At 42.8% G+C, this 14188-nt stretch overlaps 1 protein-coding gene across 3 annotated transcripts in view; it reads left to right on the plus strand.

Annotated features, from left to right (window-relative positions):
* Positions 1-9627: 9627 nt before the first annotated feature.
* The window catches only part of LOC128869668 (procathepsin L-like), a 28332-nt gene continuing 23771 nt past the window's right edge, over positions 9628-14188 (plus strand). The window contains exons 1-2 of one of the 3 annotated variants that reach the window (XM_054112252.1): positions 9628-9957; positions 10102-10254. In XM_054112252.1, the coding sequence (XP_053968227.1) occupies positions 9919-9957; positions 10102-10254 (192 nt within the window). In that variant the 5' untranslated portion in view covers positions 9628-9918. Of the gene's footprint in view, positions 10003-10101; positions 10255-14188 lie in introns of all 3 variants that reach the window. The other 2 variants (XM_054112250.1, XM_054112251.1) reach the window with 2 other exon arrangements.

Below are 14188 nucleotides of genomic sequence, written 5' to 3' on the forward strand. Positions count from 1 at the left end.
CGACTAAAATCCAGATTTCGGCCTATTGATCTTGAGCATTAACTCAACGCCAATGGGCTGAGCAAAACATGTATAGCAACGGTTTGGTGGCGATGGGAACACTATTGTCATTGAGGCGTTGAACTACCTGGCACCTGCTTGCAGGTGGGTTTCAACATAAAAAATGCTAAGTGTAAGCACTTATGTAGTTGTGAAATCCCATCAGCGACTGTCTTATAGTAAGCGGCTGTTGGGTCAGCGTCTGACTCAGAATGAGCGGCTGAACCACCCTAGACGGTTGACTAAAAGTAGTCAAAACGGGCATTTCACGACTTCATGCGACCACAACGTATACTGGATTCTGAGCCCAATAGGGTTCTGGTATTATATCACTGGAAAACGATTTGAATTGATTATGTGAGCTGGTAACTGTTGTGACTGTCCCATTAGTATGTGGATTGAAACCCCACAGAAACTGCGGTATAGATATTGCTACAATTGCCCCCTTTCCCGTAAAACCGTGGCAGGCCTTGAGGTACGTTCTCTCGTCACTCATAAGGTCATGTGTCAACCCTCGCGCTGGCCTCCTTGCTTTGCAAAGATAACCACGGGGTCATAAAGGCGACTATACGAACGAACTGGGATAGCGGCCTCAAGGGGGAACCCAGCAACTATGAGTAGTTTAAGACAACCAAACAAGAGTAATCCTCTGAAGCAAACAACGGAGCGCCTAATTAAAGACATCGAGATACCGTCCCCATTTCAAAAAGACACAGAAACAGCGAGATCGCCAGTACGTGTAACCAAAATTAATCCAGAGGTTATAATCTTGGAGACACTGAAAACTATTGCTGCCTCCACTAGAGAACACTACACAACGACAAGGAGTACTCCCATTGACACCTTTTTTGGGACTGTGTCGGCTATGGACGACAGAGCTGAATTGGGCACACAACAAGATATGGAACGTGGTGCATCCACATCCACGGCACAACCAGTAGAAGGTGCAGTTCTTATCCAACCGCAGACGGCGACCCAGCAGCCCCAATTGATGAAAGCACGCTTAATGTCTCTGGGAAGAGAAATTATTGAATTGCAGAAGTTCTGCACATCTCAGAGATATATGCATTAAGACATAATCAGGCGGTGTAGCATCGTCAAACGACTTCATACTGAAGTCATGCTGGAGATGGACAAAGAGGAAAGGCGGAGGGGTTTGGATGAAAAGAATACTCCAACCCAAGAGATGAATGCTCCCCTTGCAGAAGGACTAGGGAGATCTGCCAATCCCAATCTAGCCCTACGGAAGCAGGAAAAACTAAATCCCAGCTGCTAAAAAGCAAAACTCGCTTGGCGCGAGGACAGAGATAACCCCAAGGATAAGGGACGAGAAGGAGGAGTGGATCAAGGTTCAAAAAAGGCACAAACAGAAACCCGAAAATAATTCGGATGAAAACTGATTAAATCCTCATTCCGACTAAATCAGAAAATATGTCAAATGCTGATATCCTACGGGCGGTCAAAGCCAATGATGCCACAAAGTCGCTGATGGAAGAGGTCCATACATTGAGGCGTACCCAAAAAGGAGATCTTTTGCTTGAGCTCAGCAGAACAAAAAACATTAGTACCCGTATACTACAAGCAGCAATACAGGGCGCACTTAAGAAAGACGCATCGGTGCAGGTGAAGACCCACATGATAACTATTCACTGTAAAGGCCTGGTAACGGATATTAGCAGGAAGGAAGAGCTACTGGATGCCCTAGAGACACAGACTTAAGTCAGGAGGCCAGAAGACTCTGCAGTAAGATTGGCAAAAATGGAGTATGGAGATACGCAGACAGCATACATATCGCTCCCTGCAGAAGACGTCAAGATGGTTCTAGACCTGAAACATCTTCGTGTCGTGCTTCCGGCGAGGTTGGCCACAGAGGTGCAACATGGAAGAACCTAGAAAGATGTGGACTTTGCTGTGGCGCACATAACGAAGGGAACACAAAATGTTCTAGATTCCAGGAGGCAGTTAGTAAAAAGCGCGCATGAAGATAGTACGAGTTAACCTCAACCATTGCAGAACTGCTCAAGATGTATTGTGTAGGAATATGAGCGAGCTTAAAGCCGACTTCGCTCTAATCTCCGAACCATGTTCTGCTATTGACAACTGTAACTGGTTAACCGATGCAATATACGGGGCTGCGATCTGGATACCGGGAAATAAAGCACTGCAACGCAAGCCAGATGGTCCTCGAAAGGGATATACATGAGCGAAAGTAGACGGCCTTTTCATTGTAAGCTGCTATGCACCACCGAGGATGACCTTAGATGAATTCGCGGATATGTTGACGCGGATGGCAACAGATTTCTACCACAGGGGACCTATCATCATTGCAGGTGACCTTAACGTGGGGTTGACCACGTGGGGGAGCCTACGGACCAACCCCAGAGGAAGAATACTGGAAGAAACGTTTGCTAGTCTGGATCTGACGCTTTTAAACACGCCAGGATGCCACACCTTCGATACAGCTACTAGATGATCAGTCATAGACCTTGCCTTCGCCGACAGATCCACGGCAACTCGCAAGCAGTGGTATATTTCAAGCATGTACACCCACAGTGACCATCATGCAATTATAATGGACCTGTACACAACTCGCACGCCCAAGCCGACAAGAAAAGTCGGAAGAGGAATGCTTTTGACGCAGAATCTTTCCTAGCGATCTGGAGCGGGGCGTACTTTGTTGCTGGATCTGCAGAACAGCGAGCAAACCAAGACGCTGAGCCTGCGATGCCAAGACTGGGAGCCTGTGTATCGGTGGACAGACGAAATCACGAAACTTCCAAAACGATGCAATAAAGCTCGCAGAAGAGCACAAAGAGCGCGTCGCCGGCCATCTTATCCTGTTCCTCCCTTCATAAAGAAGCCCGACAATACATCAAAGCAAATTCCGTTGCTTTATTGAATTAAGAAACTCCGCAAATACTAATCCATGGGGTAAAGCATATAAGACAGTTATGAAGAAAGTGAGAGGACCAAAAACCTCCCAACCCACATGCCCTGTCTTGCTGGAAAAGATGCTCCCTTACCTATTTCCACCTCAGAGCCCTGTAAAGGTAACGAATTTACATCCCTCCCCCCCGCAATCAGAAGAATATACGGTCCCAAAAGACGAGGTATTGGCCGCCTTTACGAGAATCAGCGGTGCAAAAGCTCCAGATCCAGATGGTGTCCCCAATATTGCTTTCAAATCAGCGGTCCAAGCGAGCCCAGAAATGTTTGCTGATCTTTACACTGAGTGTATCAAATATGGTATATTTCCCAGGAAATGGAAGCGACAGCGTTTATTGCTACTGCCAAAACCGGGAAAATTGCCGAATGATCCATCAGCATAGCAACCCTTATGTCTGTTAGATAAAGTGGGGAAGGTACTAGAAAGAATCATCTGTGGGCCGTTACAGAAATACATACAGGGGCCAACAGGACTTGCGGAGCGACAATTTGGCTTCAGGTGAGCAAGATGCACTGTCGACGCCATTCGACTGGTGGACGAAACAGCGAGCGAGGCTATTAACAGGACTGGTGGGGCATCCGGCTCTATGAAATATTGCGCTGTCATAACGTTGGACATAAAGAACGCTTTCAACTCAGCAAATTGAACGCTATTTCTTTCAGCACTGAGTGGTCTCTTATCCGGAGTTATTTCGATGGCAGAATTCTTGAATACGACACAGGCGACGGACCTCAGAAATACACAGTGACAGGCGGAGTACCGCAAGGCTCGGTTCTCGGCCCTAATTTGTGGAACGCAATGTACGATGGCATCCTCAAAATGGAGCGCCCATAAATGCGACACTGGTAAGATACACAGACGATATTGCGCCTTTTTCTAACGGGGAAACAGGTCATTGATGTGGAACTCACTTGCAACGATGCGATAGCGAGGATTGAGCGCTGGTTATACAATGCCAAACTCCAGATAACACCGCAAAAAACTGATGCAGTCTTGTTGAGCAAAAAGAAGAAGACGGAGAGTTTGACGGTGAATATCGGAGCTCTCAACATCCAGTCCAAGCCGGCTATACAGTACTGATTGACTCGCACATGGCCTTCAGAGAGCACGCGGTGAAAGTCAGTACGAAAGGCGCCGTAGTTGCAAATACTCTATTATGGTTGCTGCCGAACATTGGGGGAACCCAAGGCGCACGAAGGAGACTTCTATCTACTGTGACAAACTCCATCCTGTTGTATGTAGCTCCATTTCGGTGCTTTGCAAGTAGCCTGTGCATACCGGACAGTATCTGATGATGCAACTTGCGTGATTGCGGGAAAAAATCCACTGGATATCCGTCTCTACCCAAGGCAAGGTACAAAACCTACAAAAGGACCAAAAGTTGGAACAGCGAATCTGGAAGATGGGATCATTCTCCTAAAGGCCGCTGGACGCATGAACTTACCCCTAACCTTAACACGAGCTTACGGCGAAGACACGGAGAAGTGGATTACTTCCTCTCCCAGATGCTAAGCGGACATGGTATTATGTGCACAGGTTTGGTCTCTCCGCTTCACCACTCTGCCCTGCCTGCCCAGAGAATGTTGAAGACACACGACACGTACTCTTCTACTGTCCAAGATCCGAAAAAGAACGTGAGGAGTTAGACACTATCCTTGGAAGACAGCCAAGTGAGACTAATTTAACTGGCAGTATGTGCATTTCAAAATATTGCTGGGATGCTATATGCAAGTTTTCCAAGCAAGTATTGCGTACGCAATACAAGCAGGACGAAGAAAGGCGAAGAATAGAGCTGTTTCAGTACCGGCAGCTAGAGCAAAATAATATTAACGCTCTGTGCCGCGCCTGATCACACCGAACTTCCCGACAAATGTTAAAGCTAACATGAAACAGTGTTCCAGAGGAGGTCGACTCAGACATACCGAGAACAATTACGGACGCTTGAGTTAATGACTCACGACCATATCATACGCAGACAAGACTGTAATGCACACAACATTACAGCACACTTTCGAAGTTCTATTTACATCTTAATGGAGTAATGTAGACTATCACTGACGTATAACCTCCATTCATCATAGGTAGAGAGCCTGGGCGCAGGTTTCTTTTAAAGTTGTTATCCCCAATCACGGCTCCACCCTCAATGTAATGCAAATGCGATGACGGGTAGGAAGTCAGCCGAAGAGGGGAGGTCTGTTTTAGTAGGAGCGTGCCCCACATATAATTGGCGCGACGGCATTAATTGAATGTTTCTGACATTTTTATCCTCCCCCCCACCCAAAAAAAAAAAACAAAAACTGTGGCTGTAAAAAGTCGTAGGGTAGGTAGGCCGAAACTGTGATGGCTTCGACACTGTTCCCACTCTTCCAATACTTTATTTTTGCAACAACGATATCTCCGGAGCATAGCTCTGTTAACATCGTGTGTTCGATCAACCTTAACATGATAATACATGCTCGCGGTCTCACATTCCCTTCACAATGAAGTATTTGTCCCCACGACATAGCATTAGACCCCAGATACGCTTGTGACATACCCATGGTCCTTGTATTAGTATTGCGTGTTTTGCATGCCTACGGCACAGGAGAGCCATAGACGCTTTGCTATGCTGCAGATTTATCTGTGTAAATATTACTTCAGTCATGTGGCTGAGTATATTTACGCTTTGTCCTCCACCTTATCCTGGACACGGAAATGGATTCGCCCCAGATGTAGGTGAGGACGGCAACGGTACTTCGACTTCAGCATCTTGAGAGACCCAAGCTCGACACTCAGTACCAGGTGGGAACCCGCCTCCGAATTGGTAGCGAATTTCTGCCTGGTGCACTAGTAAATTCTCTAGAGAGTCGTGTCAAGATTTTTGTTCTATACACGGATGCGTGTGTAGAGTTCTGCTGAACTACAGGAAGGGCCCGGAATCCAGACACTCGCACGTACCAACATTTCTTTGCTACTCTCAACAAGAATGAACTTGCTGTTTTCGCAAGCTGGAATTTTTCCTATCTCTTTTTCCAGCCATTCTCGGGGAAAAGCATTGGAACAGTGCACCTTTACGATGCCGTCCACCACGCTTTTACTCTCGAAAGTCGGCGCGTCGTTCGACTCATCGATAGCTTTCCAAAGATAGCTGTCAAAATAGTTTTCTTGCCCTTTGGACAGTAGACCATCTTGTTTGTTGGTATGTATCTCTACCGTCATTGCCTTTGCTGCCATTCTCCCGACTGATTCGCCAGACGTCGACGGAAGAGTGTCGTTCGACATTTGAGGTCTCTTAGCCTTTGCCTTGTCAGGTAAAGATTTGTCTGCCTTGGGTTGGGTCGAGGATGCAGGCATTTCCGACTTCCGTCTCTCAACTTTCCTCTTCTTTGCCTTTCTCCTCTTCCCGGTCGGTGGCACAGACCCCGTTTCGTTTCCGGAAGAGTGCAACGTTACAGAGAAATCCTCTGTTCTGCGACGCTTTCCCGTTTCCATTACAGGTGTCGAAGTTGACGGAGCTTGAGTACTTACCTTAGCTAATGCTTCGGCTCTCTTCGCCTTTTATCTTCTTCGCTTGATCTGCCTTGGCTCTCCATTGGCATAGCCAATGTGCCATGTTTCACCACTAGTAGTGCGCTTCCTCCGGAACCCTGGGTGTCAGTTCCGGTCATAAGGGGGTGTGGGCTTCTGGCCTGCACATCCGATGCCCGAGCCCTCGGTTGTTCGACGGAAGGATTTCCCGAAAGTGGGTTACCTCGTGCAGTGAGATCCTTGTTTAACCTCCATATTGCACGAAATGCATTTTATACCTCCTGCTAGGTTGTCGGTACGGTACTCTCCACATAGTACTTGGGTGGCCACCAATTTCGCCGTTCGGCAGATAAATGGATACCCAATTCCTGCTGCCCTCTTAGTTCGTGGTAAGTTAATCTCCACAACATGGGGTTAAATCACCACTTAAGCCTCATCCCCGCGGCAAGGAGACCGACATGATAGTATGATAGTCTTATAGTACTCTCGATACTTCCAAATCGGTATGATTTGGTTGATAAGAGTGCCCGGAATATCAAAATGTATGGTCTGCCATTCTTGATCAACTTTAATCCACATTAAAGCCAATTTAAAATTTCTTTTTTGTCCTGTGCACATATCGCTGTAGGCTATTACATATTGATGCGGGGTTACATTTTTTAAACACTTCAAGCAACAAGAAACAATTTCTTGGTCACCCCTGGATATCTTTATATTCTATAATAAACTGGGAAACGCCAATGTTCCGGGAAACCATAAAAATGTCTATGTCATTTACAATGTTGGCAACATATATAAAACTGCACTAAAGAAATTATATAGCACATTTTTGAACTACATAGTAGTGCGTCTTTGAGGAAAGTGGGCTTATACCATTTTCAAAGTAATTATATTTGGAACTTAATTAACTACGAAAATTCGTAATGATGCAAACAAATAAAATTTTACCAGTTTTTTTTTTTTTGGAAAAAGTTTATAAATAAAAAGTTCATAGTAAATTGTATTCATTAAACTAGCTGTACCCGCCGCGCGTTGCTACGCTAACAATCAGTCCACAAATATTCAATTAATTGTAAACCATTTTATTGAGTTTGTTTATAGTATTTCAAAAAATTGTGACATTAAAAAGTTTAGTTTCAACTCGATGTTTATTGAAGTGCTGTGGAATACACAATATTTCTTGTTTTTCCATCTGGTGCGTAGGCGAATAAATCAGAAGGTTTTCCGACACGTGAGCAAGCCACATAGAGCTGTCCAAATTTAATCCACACACTTGTAACGATTGTCCTTGTGCTTTGTTAATAGTCATTGCGAAAGCGAGTCGCACCGGGAACTGTAGACGTTTGAATTCGAATGGCATATCTTTCGGGATCATTGGGATACTGGGCAACAGTACGTCTTCACCTTTGAATTTTCCAGTCAAAATTGTTGCCTCGATAACATTGTTCATCATTTTCTTCACTGAGAGTCTGGTTCCGTTGCAAAGTCGTGGTGGATTTATGTTTCGAAGAAGAATGATGGGTACGCCAATTTTCACTGTAAGAACGTGTGGCGGCATGCCCGGCAAATCAAGCGAATTCAAGAATTCAGTTGGATAGTTGAAAACATCGTCTTGATTCTCCACAGTATCGATGGACTTATATGTTGTCGGTTCACTGGGTATTCCATGCTGAATCTTGAAGTTCATGGTATTGACATCGATGTTTTTGGCTGATAATATAGCACGCGTACTGAGCCACTGATGGTTTTTGTAGTTTTGTGCAATGTGATCTTACAGAAGTTTGCTGGCAGGGTGATAAATTGTGTAGATTCATTCATTTCCCCTTCCAATGCTTTCTGTGAGACATTGTACATTCGTCCCATATGGTAGTTTGACACGTTTGGAGTACTTTTCTCAATACAGAGTTTTTACTGATGTTGTATGTTGATGCCTCAGTGTTTTGCAAATTTAATGCTGAATGTGCTGTTCGGCCACCATCCAAAAGTGGTGCCACAGTTCCAAGTGATGCAATATCCAGTGCAATATTATTTTGTGATCGTATGGTTGACAAAATTAGTGAAAGAAGAAAAATCTTGCCTGTACCACCGGGCACATCTTTGAAAAACAGTCCACCACTTTGTTCTGTGATTGCACCCATAATTCTGGAATCAGCTGCGGAAGATTTGTTCTAACGAATGTCCGCAGTTCGTCAGAATCATAGTGTGTTTCTCGTTGCGAATCACAATCGAAAAGGTTGTTTGCAGGTCGGTTTGAAGCAGGCGTTCCTAGTTACACCAGTGCCTTGTTAGCGATTGTCAAACATATGTCTTCAATCACCTGGTGGCGAGTTACATCTATGAACATGTCATATTCGTTTCCTCTGTGTAAAAATACATGGTCATACTAATTTTTATAACAATCGGTTGAACGGGGCAGAAGTTGCTACTCTGCAGCGCCAGAGTGGCATCAAGGAGCATATTCTACAAACCTTCTCCGTGGAAAATTGCATATATAATATATACCAATTTTTATAATAATCGGTCCTGTAGTTTTTGAGGTCATCGATGACATACAGACAAACATTCAATTATATATAGAAAGATTATATGAAATAAACGATCTACAAAAACATATTTAAAAACTTTTTTTAATTTTAATAAAAAAAATAATAATTTTGACTGTCAATTAATTTGACAGACCATTTGAAAATTCTACAGTTAACTGTTAAACCTCTTGCCAACAGAAGAAAATTGGCTAATTTAACAGATTTATCCGTTGTTGTTACAATCTGAATTCAATTATTTTTTTCTCTGGGTGTAATAAAACATGACGTTTTATGTAAATTGACTTGTGGCGTAGTCAGAGGGTATGTATATGTGTAGAAACGGCTCCACTTGCATCCAAAATGTGAATTGGGTTTAGTGACTTTTGTAGCAATAAATACACCCGGCAAAACAAAAGTCTACGTGACCATTATTTATTTTTAAATACTTCCTGAAAATTTATTTACTGATTTTTAAGAACCCGAAGTTTGTATGCCAAATCTGCTGATTTTCTGATATTGTACTGATTTTTATATTTAATACCTATGTTTGTATGTTTACATATTTAAAAAGTGCTTTCACACTTTTTACACTTTTACACTTTGGCAAATTGCCTATAATTCGAAAACAATTTGTACTTTTACGTAGCATTTTATTCTTACACATATTTTATTCATTACACAATTTGTCTGTAATTTTAGCAACACATGTGAGAGAAAATTTTTTTAATGAAAAATAACAACCACCCTAATATGGATGTGAACATCTTTATAAATATCAGTTCAAAACACGATTTGCTGAATCGGCGTATTATACCCAACGTACCTTGACTCAAGTCGTATATGCGCTTTTCTCTGAGCCAGGCAAATTGAGGGCAGTGTCCATTAACAGTTCTTATTGAAATGGTCATATGTTTTGTTTGGACCGCCGTTTGTATTGCAGTAAGTTCAGCAGTTCTTGAATACTCTTCATTTCATGAGTTCAAGGTGAATTCAAATTATTGTATAAAATGTATATACATAAATATTTACTATAAAATATATGTATGCACGTATTTAATATAAATACTTTTTTATTTGTTTTAGAATGCCTTCAATAAGAGTTACATGCATGCATTTGATGAGTATCGGAGTAAAGAGGCCTTCGAACAAAACGTCAATATTGTGCGGCAGCATAATAAATTGTATGAGAAAGGCGAAAGTAGCTATCGTTTAAGGACTAATATAATGGCTGATATGGTAATATATTATTGTATTTTATCTTATATGCACAATAAACTGGGTCGGAAAAAAAATGTCAAAAGTCCTCCCCTGTATTTAAAGCTCATGTCAACGGGATTTACGTTTCATAAAATGTTTTAAAATTGTTTAAAAACTTTTATCCTTCTAAAAACCGAAGAATAATTTTTTAGTTAACTTGGTTATTTTTTATCCGATTTTCAAAAATTTAGTTATTTAGTTGTGCGGAGTTGTTTTCACATAGTTTGGTTAGTTATGCAGAGTTGTAAATTGCAGAATTTCTTTGCAATTATCAATACACTTATCGATTCGTCAGAAATTGTCCACTCTATGCTAAGGAAATATCCTCTCTATAGTTTTTTGTTTCTTAGAAAGCTAACTGATTACTAACATTTTCCTTGAAAACTTAATAAGTCCTTTATAGAACTTTGTGTGTAAAGTGAATCTTGCTGGAACTTGCTCGGTGGCGCAAAACATACCTTTTTCCATGGAATCCCAAATGACAGAACTTCACTTACACTGTTTTGCTGACTATCTGCTGCTTACTTGCTGTGTCTTTAAGAATTAGGTGCACCTATTAATTACTTATTTCCATTTAAAACTTTCAAGTTCGTACGAGAAAATTGGGGAAACTGATATTTAGCTCCTGGTGACGCTCAAGCATTCTTGTCCTGCAGCTTATATGTGTGCGTGTCGGGTGCTTGACGCTAATATCTAAAATTTTTGATGTTCATCATGCGAAAGCCGACAACAAGTATGTGTGACACGAAACAAGTTCGTGTGTCACGCGACACGCACACATATAAGCTGCAGGACATGCCTGCTTGAGCGTCTCCAGGAGCTAATTCGTATTCAGTGTCGCCGTCTTACTGTTTTTGTTACGGTTTTTGTCAATTTAGTATTTTTATTGTTGCACAAAATATGCCGAACGCCAACTAAAAGTCCTGCTGTTGCTGCCATGCACAGCGCTAAACGCAAAAAATAGATACTTGTTCGGACTCTGCATTAAACGTTATCGTATAGGCTATTAGATCAATATTTTGCCCAAAATCAAAAATTTGTCGACAAAAAGTGACATAAATCGACTTAAAGTGCAAATAGAGAATATCTAAAAAAAATGCGGCGTTGGAACAAAACAACAAATTACTCAAGGAAGATGACAGACAACTGAAAGAGGACAGAATTGCTAAAAAAGGGATCGCATACTCTCCGAAAGTATAAGGTGCCGGAATCTGTTTATAAAGGGCATAAATTTAAACGAAGCGTCGAAAGACGGAGTGAAAAACCTATGGAACTGCCCCATATACTCCCTCGTGAGACGCGTGTAATATTAAAACAGCTCCTATATTTTTATGGAAAAAGGCCTCTGCGTTAACGGAAGAATACATAAAAGAGTGTTCCTGCAACTGAAAAAGGAACTGATGGTTTTGGTCTATGGTAACGAGTCTGTTGACAAAATGCTCATGGAGTGGTATGCCGTTTCTTTTGATATAGGGAAAATAGAATTGGCAAAGCTTTTACCCAAGTCAAATTTAAAAAATTTCAATATTCTTAAATATTAATGTTGTTTTATAAAATGTTGCAAACCTAAATAGTAAACTTTATTTTAATGAATTTTTTAACTATGTTAAGTCTTTTGAATTGTTTTTTTTGACGTGATAACGTCTTATAATTCGATTTAGCCGGCTTCACGCACGAAAAAATGTATCGTTACCTTGCTCGATGGTCGTTACCTTACTCATTCGTCGTTACCTTGCTCATTCGTCGTTACCTTGCTCATGGTCGTTACTTTGCATGAACTGCAAGCGAAAGCGGGAACGAAAGACAACTTTCGGCAACGTTCGACATCTTGCTCTCTCCTACTTAAGTGAGCGTATGTATGTATGTATGTATATGCGCATATGTACATATATAAATTTACATATTTGTATTTGCATATGCCTTCTTATTGATTATTATTAATTGGATTTACTTGAAGAATTTAAAATAAAACCAAGTGTATCATCATCATCCTTACCGGATTTATAATTAGTGACGACTCGTTGTTAATAATACCTGTTGTTTTAATGTTTTTATTATTATATATGAAGGAAAAAATGTATGGTAATATTTACCACATACCTTATAAGATATGTTGTATACCAATATATGTACATATATAAACATGCATACATACATATACTTTGGTGCAATTTTCATAGTCTAATATGCACAAGGATGGTTCCATGTGTAGAAGTCCACGCAAGTGGGGAAAGTTACTGATCGCCATTCACTTGGGAATGGCCAGGACGATTCTTCTGCATATGGTTCAAGCAGCTCACAACGGCCGGGATTAGCCCACGTATCCTCTGGGTAGCTTCCGAACACCCGTTCGGGAGTGAGCTAACGTGAGAAGGCGAAACATTCCAGGATAGCTGGTTGGTGCGTTGGGTTTGGGACCCGCCACTTAAAAATCCCCCCCAATGAAAAGTTTGAAAAAGCCTCGGATGAGACCTCCCTATACTGATGACGACCCCTGCAAACGAAATAAGGAATATGATTTGAGGGCATGCACCTGGAATGTCCGGTCCCTTAATGGGGAAGGTGCCTCTGCCCGGCTGGTTGATGTCCTCGTGAGAGTAAATTCTGACATCACTGCCATCCAAGAGATGCGATGGACGGGGCAAGGTAAGAAAACCATAGGACCTTGCGACGTCTACTACAGCTGCCATGTAAAGGAGCGCAAATTCGGTGTCGGATTTGTTGTGGGAGAGAGACTTCGTCGCCAAGTACTGTCGTTCACTCCGGTGGACGAGCGTCTCGCCACAATCCGCATCAAAGCGCGTTTTTTTAACATATCGCTAATTTGCGCCCACGCCCCGACGGAAGAGAAAGACGATGAGACTAAAGATTCCTTCTATGAGCGCTTGGAACGGTCCTATGAGCGCTGCCCCCGCCACGACATAAAAATCGTGCTTGGCGACTTCCACGCCAGGGTGGGCAAGGAGGGAATTTTTGGTCCCACAGTCGGAAAATTCAGCCTGCACAACGAAACATCCGGTAACGGACAGAGGCTGATCGACTTCGCCGGGGCCCGAAACATGGTAGTCTGCAGCACCAGATTCCAGCATAAAAAAATCCACCAAGCTACCTGGCTGTCTCCTGATCGAAAAACGCGAAACCAGATCGATCATGTTGTGATAGATGGAAGACACGCTTCTAGTGTATTAGATGTACGTACGATCCGAGGACCCAACATCGACTCGGATCACTACCTTGTTGCAGCCAAACTGCGCACACGCCTCTGTGCAGCAAAAAACGTACATCTACCTGCGCAAAGAATGTTCGACATCGAAAAGCTGCAATCACAACAGACAGCCAGAAGATGCGCCACTCGACACTCACTCCTGCTCTCAGAGAGTACTGCCCAACAAACCAGCATCCACGAACAATGGAGCAACAGAAGAAGAAATCGGATTCCGGCGAGCCCGAAAAAACAATTGGTACGACGAGGAATGTCATGCTGCCGCAGAAAGAAAGGATGCCGCCTATAGAGCAACGCTGCGATCGGGCGCAACGCGAGCCATGTGGGATTGCTACAGAGAGAAAGAAGAAACGAGAGGCCGAAATACGTGAGTGCGAAGAGCTTGAGATGCTGGCCAACAGGAAAAACGCCCGAAAATTCTACCAGAAAGTTCGGCGGCTTACAAAAGGTTTTAAGACCGGGGCATTTTCCTGTAAGAACAAAGACGGCGAACTGGTGACTGACGTACAGAGTTATCTTAAATTATGGAGGGAACACTTCTCGAACTTATTAAACAGTGACAGCTGCGCATGTCACCGAGAAAGTGAAGATCCCGATACCCCAATCGTTGACGACGGAATTGTCGTTCCGCTACCCGATCATTACGAGGTGAGAATAGCAATAACGCGGCTAAAGAACAACAAAGCCGCG

The sequence above is a fragment of the Anastrepha ludens genome, chromosome X (assembly GCF_028408465.1).
Source record: "Anastrepha ludens isolate Willacy chromosome X, idAnaLude1.1, whole genome shotgun sequence".
Classification (NCBI taxonomy): Eukaryota; Metazoa; Arthropoda; class Insecta; order Diptera; family Tephritidae; genus Anastrepha; species Anastrepha ludens.